Below are 25,513 nucleotides of genomic sequence, written 5' to 3'. Positions count from 1 at the left end.
GTGAAAATATTACATATATACTTTTATTATAATATTAAACTACCTCAGGAATTTCAACTCTTTCGATTTATACAACATTAACTCTAATCTATGACTAGTCTGTAGGGAGATGGTGGAATTGTCCAATAATAATATTACCACCTATCTTGAGGGCAAAAATGGCAGAGTTCTTTTTCTCTTGCTGGTTTCTTTTCCTTTTTTACTGAAGTATAGTTGATTTACCTAATTATATCATTTTCAGGTATATAACACAGTGATTCAATATTTTTATAGATTACACTCCATCTACAAAATTACTGATTTCTGATTCTGGGGGAAAATAACAACAAAATAATCCTGGGATAAGTAAGTCTGTTTAGTGGGGTTTTATGTGAGAGAAATGTAAGACATTCCTGTTATTCTGTTTTCCTAATTTAAGAAAGGGAATTACACTCCCTAGAGTTAATTGCTGATGCTCTTCTCTTCACTTTTCAAGAAATCAAGATACAAGAGACATAGTAAAAAAAAAAAGGAAATCTCACGTATCTATTCACTTTTAGCTTAAATAAAAAGTAAAGCCCTCATGGATTTCTGCCCAATCACATCCCCATTTCTTTGCCACCAAGAAACAGTGACTATCTGAATTTGGTGTCACATCTTTACTTTTACTCAAACATGAATATTCTTAAATAATATACAGTATTGTTTTGCATTCTAAGTTAACATAAATAACAGACTGCTCAACTGTATTCTTTTCCAACTGCTACCCTACTCCCAATGTTATAAATTTTACCCATGTTGATAATCATAGCTCCAGTTTTCTTATTTTCATTTCTGTGTAATTTTCCAGAGTATAAGTACATATGTGTATATATAAAAATATGATGTGTGAAAATACACCAACATTTATTCATCCATTTCCTTCTTCCTTTTGTTAATGGAATAACAAATATTTAGAGAAAGACAGAGACTGATAGGTAACAGGAAAATGACAGAAGAGACAGAGCAAAAAGGAGAAAGGGAAACAATTACAAATAGCACACAGAAGTTTATGAAACAGAGGTAAGAATAGCTAGAGAAGGTGTTGGGGAAAAGCTATAAAGAAATAAAATACAATGTACTGATCATTCTGTTACACTATAAAAGAGAAAATGTACTTTTAAGAGTTTTTATACATATAGAAGAAAAGTAAAAATTCTGTGTATTTGCTTCAAAAAAATTACATAGAAAATTATTTTCCCTTCAATGCAGTTTTCAGGAAGGTGACTGTAATATCCATTAAAATGTCAAATGTGAGTCCCTCCAATCTGGCAATCTTACTGTGAAGTATTTACCCTCTAGATACTCTTGCAAAAGTTCACCTAAATATATGTGAATATACGTTCTCATACACACACACACACACACACACACACACAGATAGCCACTGCTATTTGAAATAGTAAAAAGAAAACTGGAAAACTACCAGGGTCAACCGGGAGAAGACTGATTTAATTATGGTGCATTTGTATAACAGGAAGTCAGCTGTGGGCTGAGGTGGAAAATACACAATATGTATTACTAAATGAAAAAAAGCAAAATGAGATTTAGGAGTATTCTTCTTGTTTTGTACTTTTATATACAACATATACTTAATATACAATATATATTTTTATATATTTTTTCTAACTCAACACACATTAATACTAATTATGATCACTTAATCAGGGTAATCTGAGCAGCGGGATTATGAACAAAAACAATGAATTATTTTTTAAAACATAAAGACAATCATGAATTTCCCTGGCACAATATCCCCATCTTGTGGCCCTTTAGGATATTGCCCCCAATTTCAAAAGGCTCTTTTCAGATGTCTCAATTTTTGAGATTTCCTGAACTTCAGTCTCACAACTCTTAATCCCCTGCATGGCTGAATCAAGGGGATTTACATTCAATCCCATGGATTTAAATACTATTTATACACTGATAATTCCCAGATTATTACCAGCTTAGACATCTCTCCTCAACTAGACGCCTATAATTATTGCCTACTCAGCATTTCTACTGCATAATTTAAGGCATCTAAAACCAAACTCTGAATAGAAAAACCACAGACTCTCCAATCTGCTCTACAGAACCTCACTGTGTCTTGGTGGTCCCAGAACGATCTCTACAATCACTCCTGACGCCTGAGGAAAGCAGTCTGTATACAGAGAAGTGTAGTACTACACCTGTGTCGTATTCTTCCTCATCCCCGATGCTGAAAACAGGCTTCACACCACGGTAAGGCTTACCCACTCTGTCACTGCTGCTCACATGCCTATATTCAGAGAATTGTAAGAGGGAAATCATCACTTAAGTTTCTAAAGATTTTCCCCAAGTATCATCTGAATATTAAAACAAAATACAAATGTTCTTTGTCCACCCCCTACCTCACCATGTACCACCCAGCTTCAGGACAGTTATGTTAAGGAAATTGAAACAAGATAAGGAAATTATGTTAGCAAAAGTGGCACAAGGTCTTGATATGCAGAATACTTTCAAATCTGTAAAAACTATGTTTAAAACAATTTTAATGTTCATATAAACCAATGCACTGGGATATTCCTTAACCTCTGAGCTCTGTGTCCTCAGCGGTAAAACGGTAATGACAACATCTACTCTTCCTGGTTATTGTGAAAATTAAATCAGTTAATATTTGGTAAAGCTCTTGAAATAATGTCTGGCATACAGCAAGTACTACATACATGTTTCTTAGACAAAACAGTTTATGAAACCAAATATTCAAATTCTAGTAGGAGTGCTGAAGGGTTTTTCATTTGGGTACGTATGTCTTAAGGTTTTTCCTCCCATTTTTTCTTGTTTCTGTTACTTCTATTTCAATAAAAACTAAGATGCTACTTTTACATAAATAAACCATGAAAATGAATTTGCCTTTCATTCTCAAGTGGCAGAAACAAACAACATGTAAACTCAAACTTAATTAGTTCTGTAGGAAGCTCTCTTTTTTATACAAAAATCAATACCTTGTTACTTTTCAGGTAATCTCCAATAAACCAAGAAGTAAAATTAAAATATTTAGACAAAATATTACATGTTTCTGGAGAAAGAGTACTGTATTATTTGTAGGATAAGGTTCAGCTAAGATAATCTATGATGAGGGAAAATTGTGGCTTGCTTTTTCCCTTGTCATGTTAAGAGAGAGTTCAATTAAGTTATGTGTCTTAGAATTCAATTTTTCCAAAAAACAGAGATCAAATCTATATTTTAAATAATTTCTTAACACACAGCATCAATAAAAATCATGACCTAATTTGGTTAAAATACGCTTAAATCTTTACTTCTCCCAAAACAATATTCCTCAACAGAAAACTAACAAGAGTTGAGTGTATGACAGAATTGTAAGTTAATCAATACACTGCTTACAGTTTACGTTAAAATCATAAAATCATTTGATTTTTATGCTAAAGCATATTTAATATAAAGTTATCCTATAAATTAGCAAATTTTACTCATTAAAGACAAAGAAATGAAAGAAATAATTAAAATGAAATAAATCTATGCAAATCAGATTCAGCTTTCTTACAAAAGGCAAAGACAAACATAGCTTTATGTAACAATATATTTGTGTCATCTAGATTATAAAACTGTATGAGATCATGTTATTGGTTCTTTCCTGATATTAAAGCATAATTAAACTTCTATAATATAGAAAATAATGAAGATAATGTTTACAGTAAATCCTTGCACCAGAATATAAGTATGAATAAAGTGACATCCAAAAGTGACAACTAAGCTATACATTATTGAGCAAAATGTATAATACAATGCAGTTTTTATAAACAAGATGGCTAAAGGTAACTAATAAAGTTCTTAAAAGACTATCAAAAGCTGAAACTCAATGGCTGGACTCTTTAAAAGCAGTCTCTCTATGCTTTTTTGCAGAAACAAAATCTACAAAATAGTCTGAATAGATTTTAACTTTATTTACTGGGCTCAAAAAAAAACAAATTTATTGTAACTTTTCATTAAATTCTATTTTCAAAATGGATATAATCTCTAGGGACCAGAAAAGATAATTTTTAATTTTTTAAAAATTCTTTGGGATAAAATTTGGAAGTTAAAAAAAAAATCAGAATAATTCGATGGTCCTGTAACAAGAGAAAACAGAAAGATGATTCACAAATAGATTATAATTTTAAAAGAAGCCATCCCCTTTAAAATTATAAAATTGTAATAGAAGCTCTATAACTGGCATCATACAGGAGCAGTCACAGTAAATAAAATCTTATACATAAGTTGAAAGTAAACTATTGCTAAAAATGCTACTTCTAATTCACTGAAAACATTGAAATGATCTGCCAAAAAAAGTCAACTCCGTTATTCCAGAGCTTAACTTACTTTTCAAAGCATGACTAGAACTTCGTTTTAAATGTTCATAGGTATTGCTGTAATTGATATTCAAATTAAAATTGTAGAAAAGTCATACGTATAAAAATGTAAAGCCATATAGTATAAGGTTCTATTATTTATCCTAATGGAAGATCCAATAGATTTCTAAACTTTAAATCTATGGAATTTAGTAACAAGTACCCCATTTTACTGGGATCAGAGAAGAGATGGATTATATATTAACATATCCACTGCGGCCTAATTTCTTTCAAGGAAAAGCAAAAGCAGAACCCTAGAACTGGAGTTCTTTGGAACTGATTTATATAATGTTGTCTCTCCAACTTAAACACATACATCTTATTAAGAAAATTCTAGCAATATTATCAAATGACATCGTGTACATGAAATAACAAAAAATTTGAACCACAAACATGCTTTTTTTCAGGTGCTACGATTTTCTCCACTGTTAGGGCATGAGACGAAAGTAAATGATCTCCAAAGCTAATAGCCTCCCAACTCTGAGACTACGTATTTTCTTTGTTTCATCTTCCTCTGTCTTAGAGTAAAAACATGAAATTTGTTTTATGAAATTGTTGTGTTTGAATTACTTGATTTTCATCTGAGGAACAGGAGATATAAAGGGGGAGGCAAGGAAAAAAATTTAAATGATCAAGCAACAAAACCAAAAGGAAAGCATATCAGCATCAGACACTCCTAAAAGCAGAATGAGAAGAGTTCAGCATTTGAGACAGCTGCATGAAATCTGAGCCAAGACAGCAAGAGGCTTAGAGACAGCATGATGCATGCTAAAGGAAAAGGGTGGTCCAGTGAAGCTGCGCTACTCATTGGCTTACCGCTCAGTACATGTTCTGTCTGGCCAAGGAAGATTGAAAGACATTCTACAGCAAATTGAGGCAGAGGACAGAACAATATGATTATTAAAAACACAACAGCTTTAAAACAAAAATATAGTATAATCAGTTTTTCTAACCCAGAGTGTATATTAAAAAGAAAAATGTTTTGATGATCCCAAGTACAAAGAAAAATGAAGAAAAGCCAGTTTCAAGTGATTCTTTAACAAAGAGAATAGCCTTTTCAACTTAGTATTATCACCAGTTCATTTTAAAATAAAATTTTAAGTGTTTATGCTACAAAATGTAGCAATAATAGTACCCTAATTGAGAATGCACTAACTAAAAGTATTTTTAAAAATAAAGCTTTTGAAAGCAGACACAATTTTAATGAGCAAAAAAAAAACTTTCAGCCTTGATAAAAGAACTTTTAACATTATTTATCAGTTGCCCATTTTAGACAAAGTATAGTTTTTTGGATTAGTGAAAATAACCTACATCTTGTTATTTACTAAATGAAAAAATATATATACCTGTGTATGCATATGTACTTTATTTAATAAAATGAAAAATAGTACATTCCTTATATTCAGTTCTTAAAGTCAAATACTTCAACTCTCCTAGGATACTGCAAGTAAGACATGAGATGAAATTAAATACTGTAACACATTTCCAAGATCAGGCCTGCTTAGAAACAAATTTCACACTGGAACTATTAGGTTAGCTTTGAACTCTAAGAACAAGAAAGATCAGTGAAACTAACGTGGAGAAAAAGAAAACTTACTGTGCACTCACAGTCCCAGTGAGAAACAATGTAATAGACATTCTTAAACTTCCTTATCATTTGTTAGCTGGTTACTTCATTTGTAATTCATGGGAAAAGTGAGGTCACACATGTTGTGAACAAACTTCTATGAAGATCTGAATTCTTAAACTTAAGAAAATGGGGTTCTGTTTTATTTAGTATGACTCAATTTTCTAGGTTTTAAATTCCTGAAGCCAAGAAAGAGATTACTGCTATGAGATTACTGCACTTAACAGATGATTCGAACCACCTGACAGGTGGGATTATACATAATAGTGTTGGAACATTTTTTTCTAATGAATGGCTTTAAAGGGGCAGAATTATTATTTGCCACCTATTCTGGGCAGTGAGAGAAGAGAGTAATCTTCATAGTCAAACTTTACAGCAATAAAGAACATCTCTGTGATGATAATGAAAACTGGAATCATCTAATTAAAAAAAATGTAATTTACAGTCCTTTTTTAAAGCACATTCTAGTCAACTAACATTTACGGTAAGATACTTTTCTTTAGCTTGAGTTACTCATCACAAATTCATACTGTATAAGTAACTCACCGGTCCACAGGAGTTGATGTATTCTCAATAAAGCTGATAACTTTTTCCCTGACATTAACAGATTTTGTCTTCAAAGCAACAGTCATTTTATTAACTAATGATTTCATTCCTCTATCATTTGAACCATTAGAAGATTCACCCTAGGAAGGGAAAAAAAGAATTTATTGATGAATTAACTGCTCTCCAAATGACTAGCAAGACACACTACTGCTGAAGGTTGTCTCGATGTTAATGCACTGAACTGGGTGCACCTCCTACCACAAAATCATGTCTTTAAGTCCTAATTACCCAGTATACCTCAGAAAGTGACTGCAGGTGTACACAGGGCCTTTGAAGAGTAAATTAAGGTTAAATGAGGTCATGTAATAGGTAGGCCCGATCCAAAATGACAGATGTCCTTACAGGATAAAGGGGAGACATCAGGGGCTTACAAGCCCAGAAAAAAGGCCCTGTCATCTGCAAGCTGAAGACAGGTGCTTCTAGAGAAATTAAAGCTGTCAACCCTTTCATCCCAGACCTCTAGCCTCCAGCACAATCAGGAAATAAATTTATGTTAAGTCACCTAATCGGTTTTATTTTGTTAAGGCAACCCGAGTAGACTGACACACTGGGTGAAACCATTTTAGGAATGGCAGGTAGAAATGAAAATTGAGAATATGTATTACACACATAAATGTGTGGAACCTGAAACCACCTTTTATTCAGTAAGAAATAAAATTACTGACCTCTTAACTCACTCTATAAAAATAAGTAAAATTACAATCAGAGTATCATTCATATAGCTAAATTTTGAAACATTTATTCTTTGTAAATTTTTGCTGTTTAAAACATTACTTAGGTCTATATTTCTTAAGAAAAGTCATCTTTATGCACCTAGTGTAATAGATTTGAGTATAATTATTGAATTGTATATAACTGTTCCCTTACATCCTACAGCAACGGTTCCCAGTCCTTTTGGCACTAGGAACCAGCTTCGTGGAAGACATTTTTCCACAGATGGGGGTTGGGGAATAGTTTAGGCATCAAGGGGAGTGGCAGATGAAGCTGCTTTGCTCACTCACCTCCCGCCACTCACCTCCTGCTGTTCTGTGCAGTGGGCTTCTAACAGGCCTTGGACCTCTGCCCTACAGGCAAGCTGGTAGCAGATGTCTAAAGTTTAAAAATTTGCCTCTCTTCTGCCCATTAATTCCTCTTCAGGATTTATGGGAAGGAAATAATCAGAAAATGCCCTAGGATTTAGTCACTAAACTATTTTTTAAAAAGTTTAAAAATCAAGCATTTAAAAATATTACAAAATGCTCAAAATGTTCAGTGAAAAAGCAGAAAATAAACCTATTTGTACACTCTGAGCACTACTTTTAAAATACAATACTAAAAAAGGCATTATAAAAGATATGAAGAAAATATTTCAAAATATGAACAGTTGTTATCCATGGTTAGGTAACAATTAATTTTGCTTTCTTTATATTTTTAATATTTACATATGATGCTACAATGAAATGTATTGTTTTTATTTTTAAAAAAGTCATTAATTAAAATGTATTATTTTTACTTTTAAAAGAAGTCAGCCATTAACTAAAATACATTTATTTTTAAAACAAGTAAGGCATTAACTAAATAACATAAAAATCATGTTTCCACTTCCATATCCAACTTCAAAACCAAATTATACTGACCATGGAATTCTTTGGTACTTTAGAAGATAACACATCTTTAAGAGTTTCTTTAATAGCCTCAAACATTGCTTTTTAAATCTGAAGATAAAAACTTCAATAGAGAGACTATCCAATGCTGTGGGTGGGAATATAAATTAGAATGATGTTTTTTGGAGGGCAATTTGATAATAATGCAGAATTTTAAGGATTTTGACATGTAATCTTTTGATCAAGTTATTTCATTTCTAGGCCAAAATAATCATGTTATAAGCAAACATTAGTACAAAAATGAATAGTAGTGTGCACAACAGAAAAAGACTGGAAGCAATGAAAATATTCGATAATAAGGGACTAACAAAACAAATTATAATATATCCACAGTATTTAGATATTAAAAACGGAAACAACAAATATTTATTAAATAAATGGTGAGCCCCTAGATATCTAAAAGATCATGCTGAAAACCAAATTCTCAGAGAAGCTTTAGCTGCACAATTTCACAATAATTTGCTTTGACTTACAAGGGTGAAGATAAGCCTCAATTCATCATCTAATGAGTTACAAACTTTATCTGAGCCACCAGGGAAGTATAAAGTATGTAAATGACACTATATAGTATGTAAGTGACAGGTTCTACACTTTAAAGTATGTAAGTGACAGGTGCTACACTTTACAGTCAGTTGTACATTTAATCCTCATGTCATTATTATGAAGAAAGTTCTGGTATTATCACCCCTATCTGCACAAATGGAGAAACCAGAGTGGAAACGATCTTGCTGGTGATCATGAAGAAAATATGTTCTGGAGATAAAACCTGAGTACCCAGGTAAGTCTGATTGGTAAGCGCAGGACTGCACTGGAGTTTTCCTTCTATTTCTGATTTAAAGAATGATCATCAGGTAGATAAGGATCATTACTCGTGAAGAAAACCGTTAAATGACAGAGCCAGGCTTCAGCAGTACGTGAACCATGAACTTCCAGATGTTCAAGTTGGATTTAGAATAGGCAGAGGAACCAGAGATCAAATTGCCAACATCTGCTGGATCATGGAAAAAGCAAGAGACTTCCAGAAAAACATCTATTTCTACTTTATTGACTATGCCAAAGCTTTTGACTGTGTGGATCACAACAAACCGTAGAAAATTTCAAGAGATGGGAATACCAGACCACCTGACCTGCCTCTTGAGAAATGTGTATGCAGGTCAGGAAGCAACAGTTAGAACTGGACGTGGAACAACAGACTGGTTCCAAATAGGGAAAGGAGTATGTCAAGGCTGTATATTGTCACCCTGCTTATTTAACGTTATACGCAGAGTACATCATGCGAAACACTGGGCTGGAGGAAGCACAAGCTGGAATCAAGATTGCTGGGAGAAATATCAATAACCTCAGATATGCAGATGACACCACCCTTATGGCAGAAAGTGGAGAATTAATCTTGATGAAAGTGAAAGAGGAGAGTGAAAAAGCTGGCTTAAAGCTCAACATTCAAAAAACTAAGATCATGGCATCCAGTCCCATCAATTCATGGGAAATAGATGGGGAAACAATGGAAACAGTGGCTGACTTTATTTTGGCGGGGCTCCAAAATCATTGCAGATGGTGACTGCAGCCATGAAATTAAAAGACACTTACTCCTTGGAAGGAAAGTTATGACCAACCTAGATAGCATATTCAAAAGCAGAGACATTACTTTGCCAATGAAGGTCTATCTAGTCAAGGCTATGGTTTTTCCAGTAGTCATGTATGGATGTGAGACTTGGACTATAAAGAAAACTGAGTGCCAAAGAATTGATGCTTTTGAACTGTGGTGTTGGAGAAGACTCTTGAGAGTCTCTTGGACTGCAAGGAGGTCCAACTAGTCCATCCTAAAGGAGATCAGTCCTGGGTGTTCATTGGAAGGACTGATGCTGAAGCTGAACTTTGGCCAATACTTTGGCCACCTGAGGCGAAGAGCTGACTCATTTGAGAAGACCCTGATGCTGGGAAAGATTGAAGGCAGGAGGAGAAGGGGACGACAGAGGATGAGATGGTTGGATGGCATCACCAGCTTGATTGACATGGGTTTGAGTGAACTCCGGGAATTGGAGATGGACAGGGAAGCCTGGTGTACTGCAGTCCATGGGGTCACAAAGAGTCAGACACGACTGAACATCTGAACTGAACTGAATGCAGATGATACAAAATACAGAAAATACATAAAAGACTTATTGCCCAAATATTTCCAAAGAAGAACAGAATGAATTTACCCTCACTATTCTCCTGGCACAAACTAATTGGGAGAGTCCGAGAATCAACTCACTTTAAAGCCCAAGTTAGTCACAGGACTTAGAATTATCTCTGTTGATATTTAAGCAGAAGTAGAAAATTGTCATTAAGTGATACCAAGTTGCAGCTGGGGAGGGAGAAGTCTGAATTCAGCAAGGAGACCACCAGAACTCCTGACTAGTTTAACTATGCAGGTCTGCTCCTGTGATTTCATTAACCTCACAACAATATGCTTCCTCATTGTACGTGTTTGAAATATTTTGACTCCATTTCTGTTACAGGTAGAATTTAGATGTTAATCATCATTTTTGAGCATTCATCCAAATCTGGTGACATGTTCTACATACACACTTACATCCACAGAAGAACTGATGCTGCTCCTTGAACCTGAGGTGCTAGCAATCCAATGGCCATATCCATTTTCTGGTCCATCCACATTGATGTCTGCCAGGTGCTGCTGCAGTGCTTAGAGATAAAGAGGAAGAAGGAAAAAAAAGTCCTGATATATCAACCCCCCTTAGAAGTATGATAAAGATGTCAGAGAAGACTTAGCAACTGAACAACAACAGAAGCTGAATGAAAAAGATCCAAGGGCATAATCACAGGTATTTCTTTCACAGCACCTTTGTAAAGAATAAAAGATGCCAGGCTGCAGAAAGCTTTCTTTTCCCTCCTCTTCCTTCTAAAGCCCTCTCTCTACACACATATAACTTTTCTTAATTGACCCAAAGGGTGACAGTAACCATATACACAGATTTGATGTCTTCTTCTTTGGAAAGCAATCTTTCAAGTATTAATAAATAATTTTAGCAACATTTTAATGATATAAAGGATTAATGGAAAACCTAGGATGGCTTTTGTTTACTATAAGGAGACATCAGTTAATCCTTCCAATAATAAAGGAGCAGTCTTAGGCATTAACTGCTGTGGAAAGAGAGATTATTCTTGGAAAAGAAATAATTCACAGTTTAAAAAAATTTTCCTAAAACCTAGCCTATCTGTGCTATATAAAATAATGCTTTTCAGACACTTTTGAAAACAATAACCAAGTTTTGTGCTATGCTGTCAGAATTTCCAATAAATAACACTAGGACTTAGGCCAATACTTGCTTAACACCTGTACTTATTAAAATAAGCCCTTTTTTTATATCACTCTGGGTATGAGCCTTAAGGGCTGTCAGTTATCAGGCCATGATACAAATTATCTCCACGACAGGAGATAAAAATTCTTGCTAATACCAGCAAAGACCAAGTTGAAATAAACCCTCACCTATCGAAACTTCTAATTTATAACATAAGACCATATTAAGTCAGAACTTAAGCCTGATAAGACTCTTTAATAAAGATTCAAACTCAGGATTCTACTGCCTCCAACAAATATTAATTTTACTATTAATTTTCCTAGTAATTACAGATTCAATATTTTTATATCTCTTTTACTAATGAAAGGCTATCTTTTAATTAAAATACATCTGACAAGCAACACTGTGTAAGTTTAAGGTACAAAATGTTGATCGGATACATTTATATACTGCAGCAACAGGTGCGCCTCTGTCATGCCACATAGTTACCATTTCTTTTTTTGTGGAGGGAATAATTAACATCTAGATTCTTTGCACAAATTTGGGGATTATAATACAATATTGTTGTCCACATTCACTATATTATGCATTAAGTACTCCAGGACTTATTTACCTACTAGTTGCAAGTCTTAAGTAACAGAATTTGTTAAAAAAAAAAAAAAAAAAAAAAGATAGTCTCTATTTAGAATCTTACCATCCTGACCTACTTCTTTATAAATTCTCAAATGTTTGCTGTAGCGACTCTGTCATTTTTCTATCCTGAATTACCAGATTATCTGCAGTTGAAAACATCATCTTATTTCTTATTCCATTCAGTCAATGTTTTTCATCAGCTAATACTTTCAAGTAATTAAAAGATGAGAACAAAACAAAAAAGCAAATAGTAAGAAGAGTTGACAGTGAAAAATACCCCTCCTACTCTTGTCTCCCAGTCTTATCTACCCCTCCTTCTCCATAAAAACAAATCATGTGGGCAGTTTTTCACCCATCTTTACAAAAACATTTTTTACAAATTCAAGCTAATTGTATTTGTATTTACAAATTTACAAGCCCCAATTAGCTTGAATTTGTAAAAATGTTTTTGTAAAGATGGGTGGCTCAGACAGTAAAGAATCCACCTGCAATGCAGGAGACCTGGGTTGGATCCCTGGCTTGGGAAGATCCCCTGGAGGAGGGCATGGCAACGCACTCCAGTATTCTGACCTGAAGAATCCCATGGACAGGGGAACATGGTGGGCTACAGTCCATGGGGTCGCAAAGAGTCAGACACAACTGAGCAACTAAACACAGCACAAGTTAAAGACATCCATTTTAACAGTCTTCTAAATATTTTGTCATTGCAACTGCCTACTATATTTGTCTTTATCTATCTGTCCTGCTGGCCTTGCCTTTTCTGAAAACAGTGAATGACTGAAAAGAAAGTATACCCAATAACTAATTTGGTCACTCCAAATCAGCTCCAGTGATCATATAATTTCCTCTGAAAGGTAGGGTCAAAGGAATTAATAAATTAAAATCTTACCCATAAATCCTCCACTGGCAATGCTCACGTATTCTTTGTTTTTCTAAAGTGGAAAATAAAATTTAAATTACTTCAAAATGCAATTCAATTAAAATTTCTTATAGTTCTATAAGCATTGACAAATGTAATAAAAGGCTATATACTAAATTTCCGGATTTTTTTTTACATTTTAGACTTTGGCACAGAGACATACATACATTTATCTTGTATACTGTAAGATCTGGGGCTTGCACAGGAACAAGTGGACAACTTCGTGGCTACTAATGAGACTGTACTACAGTCCCAACGGTGCAAGAAGTCAAACCAAAATCAGTTACACTGTATTTTCCAATGTAATGAAAATGTTTTAAAAGCTTTCAAAAATATTTTGGGTTCTTTATTAAAAAGGAAATATAAAAGCAAGTAACACAGCTAATTATGAACAAATGACAGAATGTCAACATTTTACAAACTATTAAAAATTAATGAATCTAAGTAATTATAAAGACACAAGAAATCTGGGCAGTATTTACTGCCTGAGGAAGTACACACTATCCAAGACTTCCTGTCCCCCCACCCTCCAAAGTCATCTAACAAGACTCTAGGTCTAATCACCAGCTTACGGGAAATACCAGGGATAGAACCAAATAAACACCACTATGTGAATGCAATCAGCAAAATCCAGATTGTGGGTTTTTCCAAACAAAAAGATGCAAGGAAAAATAAACTGGAAGCAGAGCCAATAAAAATAGACTTAAAAGATATTAACCAAGTGCAATGTCTTGTTTTAGATCTTGAGAAAATTAGGAAACTTGAATACTCATTGGATTTTTTATAATCAAGTGTAATAGTTGTAATCAATTATATCTTTACAAAGAATTTACAGTTCAATTCTCCCTACTTTTGAATTTGTTTGAAATTTTCCACGTTAAAAATTGGGGAGGGGGAGGGATTTCTAAATCCACATCAAGAACTCAAATTATTAAAAGAAGTCCACAATATTCCAAATTCTTGCCATCTGACATCCTTTGTAATAAATAGCTTGTTTCAGAGCATTTTTAGAATAGCTCAATTAAATTTATAAGTAAAATGAATTTGAGTCCCTATTTCTGTTATTCTGTTTAAAGTACTAAAATATCTTTACTCCAGTAAAGCATAAAAGTATCATATAATCCCTCTCCCAAATACTTTGTTCCCTTTCTGATTTTGTGCTTCAAGGACTGCCCTTTCGACTAGTTTTCTCAAATCAGATTCCCATTGAAGTGGATACAAATTGAGTGGCCTGTTTCTCCTGTCTTCCTGTTTTCATAGTTCAGAGTCACACAAAATGAGGACTTTAATATATAAAGTCCAAGGAATAACTAATAAACAACTATTTTTATAAAGAAAGAGCTGTCACTGAGTGAGGCTTTGTAGAAAAGGTAGACGGACAGGGTGCATGAAATCAGTGATACAAATTAGTTGTGCTAAAGACAATACAGGAACACAAAAAGGAAAGGTGGTTAAGTGTCACAGACATATACATGTATATTTATTCGATTCCAAAGTGAAGATATTAAAATGAACTATACAGCAACTGTACAAAGTATTAAGGCATGAATAAGCACAGAGAACAAACAAAAGAATAATCCAGAAATGGACCCTGATGCATTGAAGAATTCAGTCTATTAAAGAGGTGGTATTTCTAATTGATAGCACAACTGGTTAGCTATCTGGGGAATTTTTTTTTTTAATTCCTACCTCATTTTTTACAGAAAAATACTTCTAGATGGTCCAGAAGATTTAAACATTAAAAATGTATCATAAAAGCACGTGAGAAAAAAATGAGGGAGAAGACTTCTTGGCAAGACACAAAACCAATAAAGTGTTGTGTTTTTTTTTTTAAAGATAAATTTAACAAGGTAGACAACAGCACAAAATTGCCTAGGAGAATTTCTCACAGGTGACAGCAAAAACCAAGGAAAAACTGAAGTAATCTGTCAGCATACCTGTAAAAAGTGTGCAAGGACCATGTTCATATACATGTCTTCTTCCTCTCTGCCACTGCCCATGAAGCAGAGGTGCTCCCCACCAGCAATGGAGCCGGACTCAATGGACTGCTTCTGTGCTTCCAGCAGGGATTTTACAGACTGTGCAAACTCAGATGGATTCTGGAGCATCTGGACAATTAAAAAAATTTAATGTGGCAAGCCTGTGTTTTTTATACATCTGCAAAACTTGAAATATTTTCCCAGCGGGCTGGGGAGAGAACAATGTTTATATTCCCACTATGAAAATAAAAAAAAAGGGGGGGGCTCTTCTTTTTTGAGCTGTGCTACACAGCTTGTGGGATCTTAGCTATCTGACCAGAGACTGAACCCAGGCCCTCTGCAGTGAAAGCTCTTAAGTCTTAAAATAGCCAGGGAATTCCTAAAATAAAGGCTCTTATAAGAAAAATCCCTGGGATAAAAGAAATGTGTTTTAAATGCATCTAAAATACATCAGAAAACAAAAGTTGACAATTCATGGAAAGATTAAATTATGCAAAGAAAATACCAGGAAAAAAAAGTTTTTGCTGTTTGTTTTCTAAATTTCAGTGTTTTCAGGGTATGATGACAAGAAAAGTTTAACAATGAATGGAAGGATCCATGACAAAAACAATTCATTGAAACAAGCTATATTTTTTAGTCTCCACTTACACGGCAAACCATGTTATTTCTTAGAGGACAGTTAGAAATAGTGGAAGCACTTATCAGTACTTATTCTAGGTACTAGAGATATGATGATGAAAAAGCTCATTTCTTACCCTCAAGAAAATAAGCATGCCAATAAATACAAAAATTTGTTAAAACTGTTTTAATAAAAAGCACAGTGAAAATCCAAAAGAAAAATGCACAAACCACAGAAAAGCAATTATAAAAAAAATACAAATTAACTGCACACTTAAAAACATATGTGCAACATCACTAGTAATGACTACTGCTTTCCATTCACCATTCTTGTAAGATAGAAAATTAGTGATGTCCAATAATGCTTACGGTATAAAACAATCATTCTCACAGTTGTAAAGTATAAGTTGATACAGCCTTTTTAAAGGGCAATATGGCAGACTCTAGTAACAATTCTATATACCCACATTCTGTATGCCCACATTCTATAGTCTATATGCTATAACTCTTACCCCAACAATTTTACTTTCAGGAGTGTATTTTACAGAAATATTTGCACAAGTCCACAAATGTTAACTACATTAACTACATGTTAACTACAGCATTGTTTTATTACAAGAAAATTGAAAACATTCTAAATGTACATCAATCAGGTGATAAATTGTGGTATATCTATACCATGGATCACTATACAGCCATTAAAACGAATGTACTAAAATGAAAAGATCTCCCAAGAAACTGTTAAGTGAAAAACCAAGTGGACAAAAAAAAGTGAATAATAAATATGTAAATATAAGTTAAAAGGCTGGATGATTAAACAAGCTGACAATAATTGTTAACTCTGGAGATACTCTTTGAGCTTTTTAAGAATAATCAAAGTTATTCACAAATGACTTGAATAATAAGCATAAAAGATGGACCATCTAGGTCCTCCAGGGCTTCCCAGGTGGCTTAGAGGTAAAAGCCTGTCTGCCAAGCAGGAGACATGGGTTTGATTTCTGGGTAGGGAACATTCCCTGGATAAGGAAATGGCAACTGGCTCCAGCATTCTGGCCTGGAAAATCCCAGGGAAGGATAAGCCTGGCAGGTTATCATCCATGGGGTCACGAAAGAGTCGGACATGACTTAGTGACTAAACAACAACACATCAAAGTCCTCAAAGATGAATGAAGGATGAGAAAGGCACAGACTTTACATTCAGGATGTAAACAAGCTAGAATCGCCTTCTTCACCTATAGCACTCCAAACCCTCTGGGTTGTTTTACTTCCATTTTCAATGACCTTCCTCCTGACTCCACTTAGACCTTTCCACATGCCCTTTCAACCTCAGCGTCAACTTTTTCAGATAAGTCAGGGACAAAGTTACTCCTCTTACTGTCTTCCCCATTCCTGAGGCTCTAAAAGCCCCAGAAGGGCTTAAATGATGTCAGTCCCAGTCTTACCAAATGCTCTAAGCATCTCTGACAATAATTATCTACTTCATCTATTCCTTCAATTCAATCCTAGGACAGTAATTTTAACAACTGAGGCCCTATATGCCAAAGACCACCCTTATTACATATTACTTTATTTTAAGCACAGTTCAGTTCAGTTCAGTCGCTCAGTCGTGTCCGACTCTTTGCGACCCCATGAATCGCAGCACACCAGTCCTCCCTGTCCATCACCAACTCCCGGAGTTCACTCAAACTCATGTCCATCGAGTCAGCGATGCCATTCAGCCATCTCATCCTCTGTCATCCCCTTCTCCTCCTGCCCCCAATCCCTCCCAGCATCAGAGTCTTTTCCAATGAGTCAACTCTTCACATGAGGTGGCCAAACTATTGGAGTTTCAGCTTTAGCATCAGTCCTTCCAAAGAACACCCAGGACTGATCTCCTTTAGGATGGACTGGTTAGATCTCCTTGCAGTCCAAGGGACTCTCAAGTCTTCTCCAACACCACAGTTCAAAAGCATCAATTCTTCAGCGCTCAGCTTTCTTCACAGTCCAACTCTCACATCCATACATGACTACTGGAAAAACCATAGCCTTGACTAGATGGACCTTTGTTGGCAAAGTAATGTCTCTGCTTTTGAATACGCTATCTAGGTTGGTCATAACTTTCCTTCCAAGGAGTGTCTTTTAATTTCATGGCTGCAGTCAGCATCTGCAGTGATTTTAGAGCCCAAAAAAATGAAGCCTGACACTGTTTCCACTGTTTCCCCATCTATTTACCATGAACTGATAGGACCAGGTGCCATGATCTTAGTTTTCTAAATGTTGCGCTTTAAGTCAACTTTTTCACTCTCCTCTTTCACTTTCATCAAGAGGCTTTTTAGTTCTTCACTGTCTGCCATAAGGGTGGTGTCATCTGCATATCTGAGGTTATTGATATTTCTCGATAAAAGGAGGCTTACAGTAAAAACTTTTAGACTACCCAATCATAATAAGAGCTAATGTTCACAGAGTACTTACTAAGTGCAAGGCACTATGCTGAGTGCTGTATCAGGCAGCTCACAGTGAGAAGTTTAGAATTTACTGACATAACAATGGTAAACAACAGTAAACCATACCTAACAGTGCTCTCATCTACCCTTTATGATGCCTTTATGACTCCCTCTTTAAGCAGAAAGAAAAACATCCTCAAATCTGGTACATGTATATTTATTCATGGATTAAAGAAAAAAATCCATTTGTCCCATATTTTTTAAAATTTTAAATCACATTTATACTAACCAGATCTGAATCTAGATGGAAAGCAGTTGATAAATGCCCAGCATTATACTGTTCTGCAGGACGGCAATCCACCACAAAGAACCGGACTCCTTCCTAAAAGGGAAACATTTGACATAATAAAATATGCCAGGAGGAGCACATTTTACACAATATAATATTAACAATTAACCAAAAGGGGGGAACAAATGGATTAAAAAATGGACCTCACATATAGTTAGGAAGTCCTATACGGTACAGACTCAAGAAAATATCCTCAAGATCGTAAAAGAGTTATATTTATTTTAAACAGTAGTTAAAACAGTTAGTCTTAAAACATATAGCAGGAAGAATGTTAGTTTGGGCTATTAAACTAATTTGAATTTAATAACTTAATGTGCATCATGTTAAACACTTTCAAAAACACTATACATATATATAAACACAGAGGTGGATACAATTTCTATTTCTGAAAATAAACCCACCAACTTATCAACAATGTAATTCACATAAGTATTAAATAAATGTCTTTTGGGGTGACAGCAGGTTCTCCAATGCCAGTCTGAACTGGAGTTCACATGAGTCTCTAAACTGGATTACAAGTTATTTTTTTAATAATGGTTCTAATGAGGAAACCACACAAAATGCTAGTTTTAAAGATATCTATTGTAAAAGGCCTATCTTCCCATGTTCTTTCCTCTTCTCTCCATCTTTGACATACATCCCACCTTTCAAATATACACATGTAATTAACTGCTGCACTATTAGCAATAAAGAACTTATATTGAAAAAACTGGCTCATCAGATTTTCATAAATACAATAGAGAAAAAATTATGGTATATCTTCAATTCTCCTTTGTAAATGCCTTTGGGCATTAAACCATGTAATCAATTATCTGTATGCTGCTGCTGCTGCTGCTGAGTCGCTTCAGTCATGTCCAACTCTGTGCGACCCTACAGTCAGCAGGCCACCAAGCTCCCCCGTCCCTGGCATTCTCCAGGCAAGAACATTGGAGTGGGTTGCCATCGCCTTCTCCAAATTATCTGTATAAGTATCTAGAATTTAACTATGAAATAGTAAATTCACCCTTTCAAGTACTTATATAACATTCAGTTGCCCTGTTAAAGTATGAAATAAGATTTGGCAATTTACAAAAACTAGTGTCAAAAATAATTAGTTGTTTGAGAAATAAAATAACAGACAAGCTGGCAGTTTAAAAATGAGCATATGGACAGAAGATTTAATATATTAATCACTCAAAAAAAGCAAAACAACTATATTGTTATAGTAAATTAATTTTGTGATAATCAACAAACACGGAGGAGACACTGATTCCTTGCATTTAAAGGGGATCATCCTCTAACAAACAGTGGGGTTTTTTAACTTACCCCTTGAAGCTGATTTGCCTGAAGGATCTCTGACACTGAGATGGCCAGGCAAAGAGCCTGACTCAGATCTGCATCATCATCCTTAATTCCCAACAAAGTACTGCCAAACAGATGGTGATTATCCTGTGTGAAGAGGAATTTTTAAAACTTTATGAAGAAAAAAAAATAAAATCAAGCTTCCCTCCAAAAACTAGTCTCAACAGACCAAGATAAAAGGTAAAATAATTATATAACATCTTTGAGTCATGTGATTTAACTTACTGTATCAAATCTTCTAGGCTAAAAGCTACAAAAAGGCTAGAAACAAAGCCCGTGTTTGAGTTCACACAAAATCAAAGAGTAAGAAAAAAATAACACATTCTACCACAGCTATTTTCTATACTATCACATACATTTAAATAGCAAATTTTTAAATGGTTACTCACATTTTATGCTTTAATATTGAATAAAAATTAAAATATGGCATAAATTATGTAATATGCTGCTAATAAAACCTGCTCAATTAGCAATTGCTAGTGCAGTTTATTGACTATGTCTGAAGAATAAAAACTATTCCCTTAAAAGGCTGGAAAGAAAAGGATAAGACTTCTTTTTCATCTAGTATCATAACCACTGCCTCGCCATCGAACTTAGTCAACAGTGTTGGGAACTGAGGTAATCCACACAAGGCAATTATTAAAATAACTGAAATTAGTCCTGAGGAACAAATTTCTTTTTTAATTAGTTTTGAGGGAAATGTTCTTAAAAAGTTTCTATCATCTGCCTCCTGGACACACTATACTGAACATAATTTAATCTCATCTTAATATTTCAGGGACATGGTAACTTCCAACTAACAATCATGATGGTAGAATGCCTTAAAAATAAAAATAAAAAAGACAATAATATTCTCATGAGCACTTGAGGTCACAAATAGTTTACAAATGGTAATTCTGTGCCACCTCCATTACTAGCTGTAGAATCTAGAGTTTTAGTTTCTAGACGTTCACAGCACTTGACTTCTAATCTGATGTCATTTCTCTTGAAAGTTCTTGACTGATCTGAGAAAGGTTCAGGTCTCCATGGAGCTTAAGTGACCCTTTTTTGTGTAAAAGACAGCCCAGCATCATTAAAAGTTGGAGTTTTGACTTTAACTCCAGATAAAGAAGGCATAATGATACCTCCTCAATCAGATTTCTATAACACAATTTTTAAAGTAAGGAAGCATTAATTTAAGAAATACCTTATAGTCAATTTTCTCATGATCAGAAATAATAATCAGAGGAGAGGTAAAATGGCTCCTAGCATATTTGGATACTATCTTTTTAAAAATGTCTATTCCTCTACTAGGGAGAATATTTATAATGAAAAAAAATCACACAAAACTGTAATACACAGAAAGAATGACAACTAGAGTATTTTAACTGAAGTGGATACAACATAAACATAAAACAATGCACAAAATGTGAAATACTGAAGTAGGTCATTTCTTGTCTGATACCTTCCTAAATGAAGCTGGTGTTTTACTGCAATAATACTGAGCCAGAGAGAAAAGGTCTTCTATATCTTCTAGATTCAAACTGGATGGAGTATTTTCCAAGAACTCTGAAATAGGATTATAAATAAATTATAATTATTTTCAAAAAATTTTGCTTGTAAAGTATACAATAAACATTATATATCAAAGTTGATTTATCTTCAATATTAGTTTTATAAATGAAATCTCAACAGTGATGCACACAGAACTGCTTGAAGAGATGTGGATTTTCCCCAAAGGAGCTGAAACTCTTAATATAATCTTGCTATTAGTGACTGATGGTGTCTGGCAATCAAATCAAATTCATTAGCCTTGATTGGAATACTGTGATTTATTTAACAAACACAAATGCCAGGGCCCCTGCAAATAAAAAATAACCAAGAAATGGTTCCTGACTTAAGGAACTTTGTCTTGCTTGAGAAATATAAAGATAAACCATATAATGTAGTGAAGTAAACACTGTAACACAGACAGTACAGTGTGCTGGGTACTACAGAAAGGAAGCAAATCTGTGAGGGCTGGAGTGGAGAGAACCCAAAAGGAGGATCAACATTTCAACAATGGAGATACTTACAAGAGTTGGGGATTCAAAGGAAAATTAAGGAAGGAAGGGAAAGGGAGAGAGAGAGGAGACCAGTTTATTTAAACCAAAGAAACAGTGTACAGAAAAGAACTGAATGAGTGAAAAAAACACATAAGGGATGAATGAGGATAGCAAATCCAGGGAGACCATCTTTAAGGCCTGTATGAGGACAGTGTGTAAGATTTGAAGGGAACCTCAGAGCTAGACTAATCTTCTAAATTCACATAATAGATGAGAAAACTTGAGTTTCAGAAAATTAAGTGACTTGAAAAATGTTTTCTCCACATTTAGTGATACTTACGGATAACTTCTTCTTTGCTGTCAGACTCCTGCCCTAAAATGACTTCTCTGTAAAAGAGAATCACATGAATTTGAGTTAAATATTAACAGAGCACCCTGAGAACAGAGAAGAGAAAAATCCAGCCAACTTGATACTTACTTTGCATTAACAAGGATTATTAACATTAAGAAATAAATAAAAAACGGATCTGCCTGTTGTAGATATCCATCCCATATTGCCTGAGTGACTTCAATGGAACAATAACAGGCAAAAAGGCTTCCAAGCTGTAATCAGGAAATGAAATGAGAAATATAAACCACTGGAAATGACTTGCTCTTTTTAAAGTACTGAGGCAAATGCATAAGTAACATTATAACTGTCTGTACCTGATATTTAACGTGGACCTTAATTTTACTGTATGTAACCCAAAGGAAGACTATGTGGACTTAAGGCACAATGAAGCCACTGACTAGCTGTGTGCCCTAGGGCATGTCACTTAACCTCCGCGAGCTTTACATTTCTACTTCTTTTTTTTTTTTTTAAAGGAATATTACCCATGCTCTACCACTGTTGTGGTAAAGAGAAAGATAACCAACCCTTAATATCTAAAGTGACTTAAGTTAGCATATATCTGCCACAGCATAAGAACTGGCATAATTACCCATGAGCTCTATAAGGTAACCACTACAGTACTTAACTCGCTAAGTAATTGTGAAGATCAAGCATGGTAATTTCAGCTAAGAGCACCAAAGGAAATTGTAACAACAATTTAAAGGCCAACTGTGCACCAAGCTTACTTGTACATAATTTGAAACAAATGAGACAACACTGATGTCCTGCAAAACGTTTCAAGAGCTCAATGGTTTTCTACGTCAATTAAAGAATTGTTACTGTATGTAGGTTTCTCTAGAGCCCAACTGTGTTTTAAATTGCATGAATTTAGGGATATTTTCAGATTATTCCATTTTTCTTAGATACAGAAACAATTCCATCTAGAGGTTTAAATTTAAAACATTTTTAATGAATAAAGAAAGCTAACAAGAACACATACATTTAGTGAATATTTTGTGCCAGATACTAAATTACTGCCACATATCTTTTATTAAATGTCTCTTATTTTAAATATTCTCATGACAGACTTTTAAAGTAGACATTTTCCTCCCTGTATTATAGGTAGGAAAATAAACCTGTATGAAATAACGTTCCTAACATCACAGAGCTAGTGAGTGGTGATACTTGGACTAAAAAAAAGGCCTGAGACTCCACAGCTGATATAACTGCTATTACAGTTGACCACAAAACTTTTAAAGTACAATACATGATGCTGCTAATGTTTTTTGTAGTTGTTTAAAATTTACTATTAGAAATAAGAAAGATGCAAATATAGACAGACAAGGTACAGTCAACACTGACCTCACTGAGCCAAACTAAAGCTACCTCGGCATCATTCTCAGTGATGAGTTCTCAAATCACAGGAACTGGTTTTGGTTTATCTCATGATTGGAAAAGAAAGACTCCATTCCATAGACAAGATACTGGTAGCAAGAATGAACTACTTGGGAAACTGACAAAGAGAAACTGGTTGTTTCCATAACCAGTTAAAATCTACAACCAGCACTGAGTACTAATCCAGAGTTCTGGCCACAGAAATGGCATTTCTCGGGCACGATGTGACCAGAAAGACATCTATGAAAATATTCAAATTCTTAAAAGAAAATTTCTTACCTCTATACAAATAAGTAGATTTAATAGCAACATATGAATCTCAGAGAACCTACAGTTTTATTATTTTTATCAAAGTGACAAGACTGTAGCCAAGAAGGAACGAAAGAGCAGGTTCTTGAGGTTTAGTATGCCAGAGCTGAAACCAGTTAGGGTCTCTAGGGTCTCACTGTCTGCTCAGCCCATCACCCTCTGAGATAGATCCTATTATTAGTCCCATTTTACAGATGAAAAAATCAAAGTCCAGAGGTTAAGTGTATTAAGTAACACAGTTAATAAATGGCAGAAATGGAATCCTTTCTGAAGAAAAGTTAGGTGAGACATCATCGAGAAACATGTTAAAATTTTTGAATATACATATATTTTCTTCTGGAACCTAAACACTGTTTTAAAAAGATCTTCAAGTTACCCTATAAGAGCAGTTCTCAAAGTATGGTCTCAGGAGCCTTGGACATCTCCAAGAGTATTTACAGGGGAGTTTGTGAGATCAAAGCTGTTTTCATACTAATACTCAGATTTTGCCCTTTTCATATTCATTCTCTCACAAATGAACAACACAATTTTCCAAAGGCTACACGAAATATGGTATCATCACTGACTGAATAAAGAAATACATATGAGAATGTACTTGCCTGTGATCTAACCAAACATCAATGAGATTTGCAAATTTAAAAATGCCACTATTCTTTCTTTTTGGTAAATAGTTCATTTTCATTTAAAATATTTATGTTAATATGTATTGGATTTATCACTACTTCTAAACGAATACCTAAAATTTCTTAATTTCTAACCAATGTGATCCATATAAATTATGGATCCTCAAAAAATGCTGAGTGTAAGAGGTCCTGAGACCAAAGGGCTTGAGAACCACACACCTAATATAATAAAACTTCCCATTTAAAATATAAATATAGAATGACAGAGGACTGAGATGTATTTTATATTGTTTCATATCAATCATTTGATAATCTTAAGCTCTTTTCTTTGTGATTGTTGATCAATTCTAAAACACACTATCAACAATTTAATCACACGGTTTTAAAGTGAACTGATACATACCATATATATATTTACATATATTTCTAAAACAACAAAGGCTAAACTTCGTATTAAACAATTTAAACTAAATGAAGAGCAAAAAAAAAAATCTTTGAAGTGGTAATAATTTTAATCCTTTGTCTTAAATAATAATGGTCTATAACACTTTTCTTTCTTTTTCTTTGGGGGGGAACTAACTATAGTTTCACAGAAAGCTATTTTTCATTAAGTGTTCCTACTTTCACTTTATTACCCAGTTGAGTGCATAGGAGTCTGGAGTAATTTTCTTTGTATCAAGAAAAGAACAAAGCTCAGGTTCATGGTATTGGATGAGTAATCGGAAAAGATGAAATGGTCTCCCCTTCAGGGAACAATCCCTAAAAGACAAGAGAAGCAAAGTTTCTTGCATTAATAGGTCAAAACTGATCATATCAGTAACCAGTCCTCGTGCAATACCCTCCTCCCCTCCTTACCCCAGAGCATCCGACTTCAGAGCACTGACAGCGAGCCTACCTGACACAAGCGGGGGCAGGCCTCTCTTGCTTACACCTAACACACCTGACCTGATAGGAAGAAACGGCA

The 25,513-nt window shown here is 34.5% G+C and overlaps 1 protein-coding gene across 1 annotated transcript in view; it reads right to left on the bottom strand.

The window, feature by feature from the left end:
- TBC1D23 (TBC1 domain family member 23) overlaps positions 1–25,513 on the bottom strand; it is a 55,378-nt gene that overhangs the window by 4,546 nt on the left and 25,319 nt on the right. Inside the window, exons 5-16 of the mRNA XM_068964651.1 lie at positions 25,185–25,308; positions 22,331–22,455; positions 22,193–22,239; positions 21,273–21,376; positions 19,793–19,915; positions 18,428–18,520; positions 15,056–15,226; positions 13,089–13,131; positions 10,840–10,949; positions 6,562–6,701; positions 5,205–5,249; positions 2,190–2,278 (exon numbers count right to left, since the gene is read on the bottom strand). Coding sequence (XP_068820752.1) covers positions 2,190–2,278; positions 5,205–5,249; positions 6,562–6,701; positions 10,840–10,949; positions 13,089–13,131; positions 15,056–15,226; positions 18,428–18,520; positions 19,793–19,915; positions 21,273–21,376; positions 22,193–22,239; positions 22,331–22,455; positions 25,185–25,308 — 1,214 coding nt within the window. The remainder of the gene's footprint in view (positions 1–2,189; positions 2,279–5,204; positions 5,250–6,561; positions 6,702–10,839; positions 10,950–13,088; positions 13,132–15,055; positions 15,227–18,427; positions 18,521–19,792; positions 19,916–21,272; positions 21,377–22,192; positions 22,240–22,330; positions 22,456–25,184; positions 25,309–25,513) is intronic.

Source organism: Capricornis sumatraensis, chromosome 1 (assembly GCF_032405125.1).
Source record: "Capricornis sumatraensis isolate serow.1 chromosome 1, serow.2, whole genome shotgun sequence".
Taxonomy (NCBI): Eukaryota; Metazoa; Chordata; class Mammalia; order Artiodactyla; family Bovidae; genus Capricornis; species Capricornis sumatraensis.
This window is presented reverse-complemented; position numbering and strand designations above follow the sequence as displayed.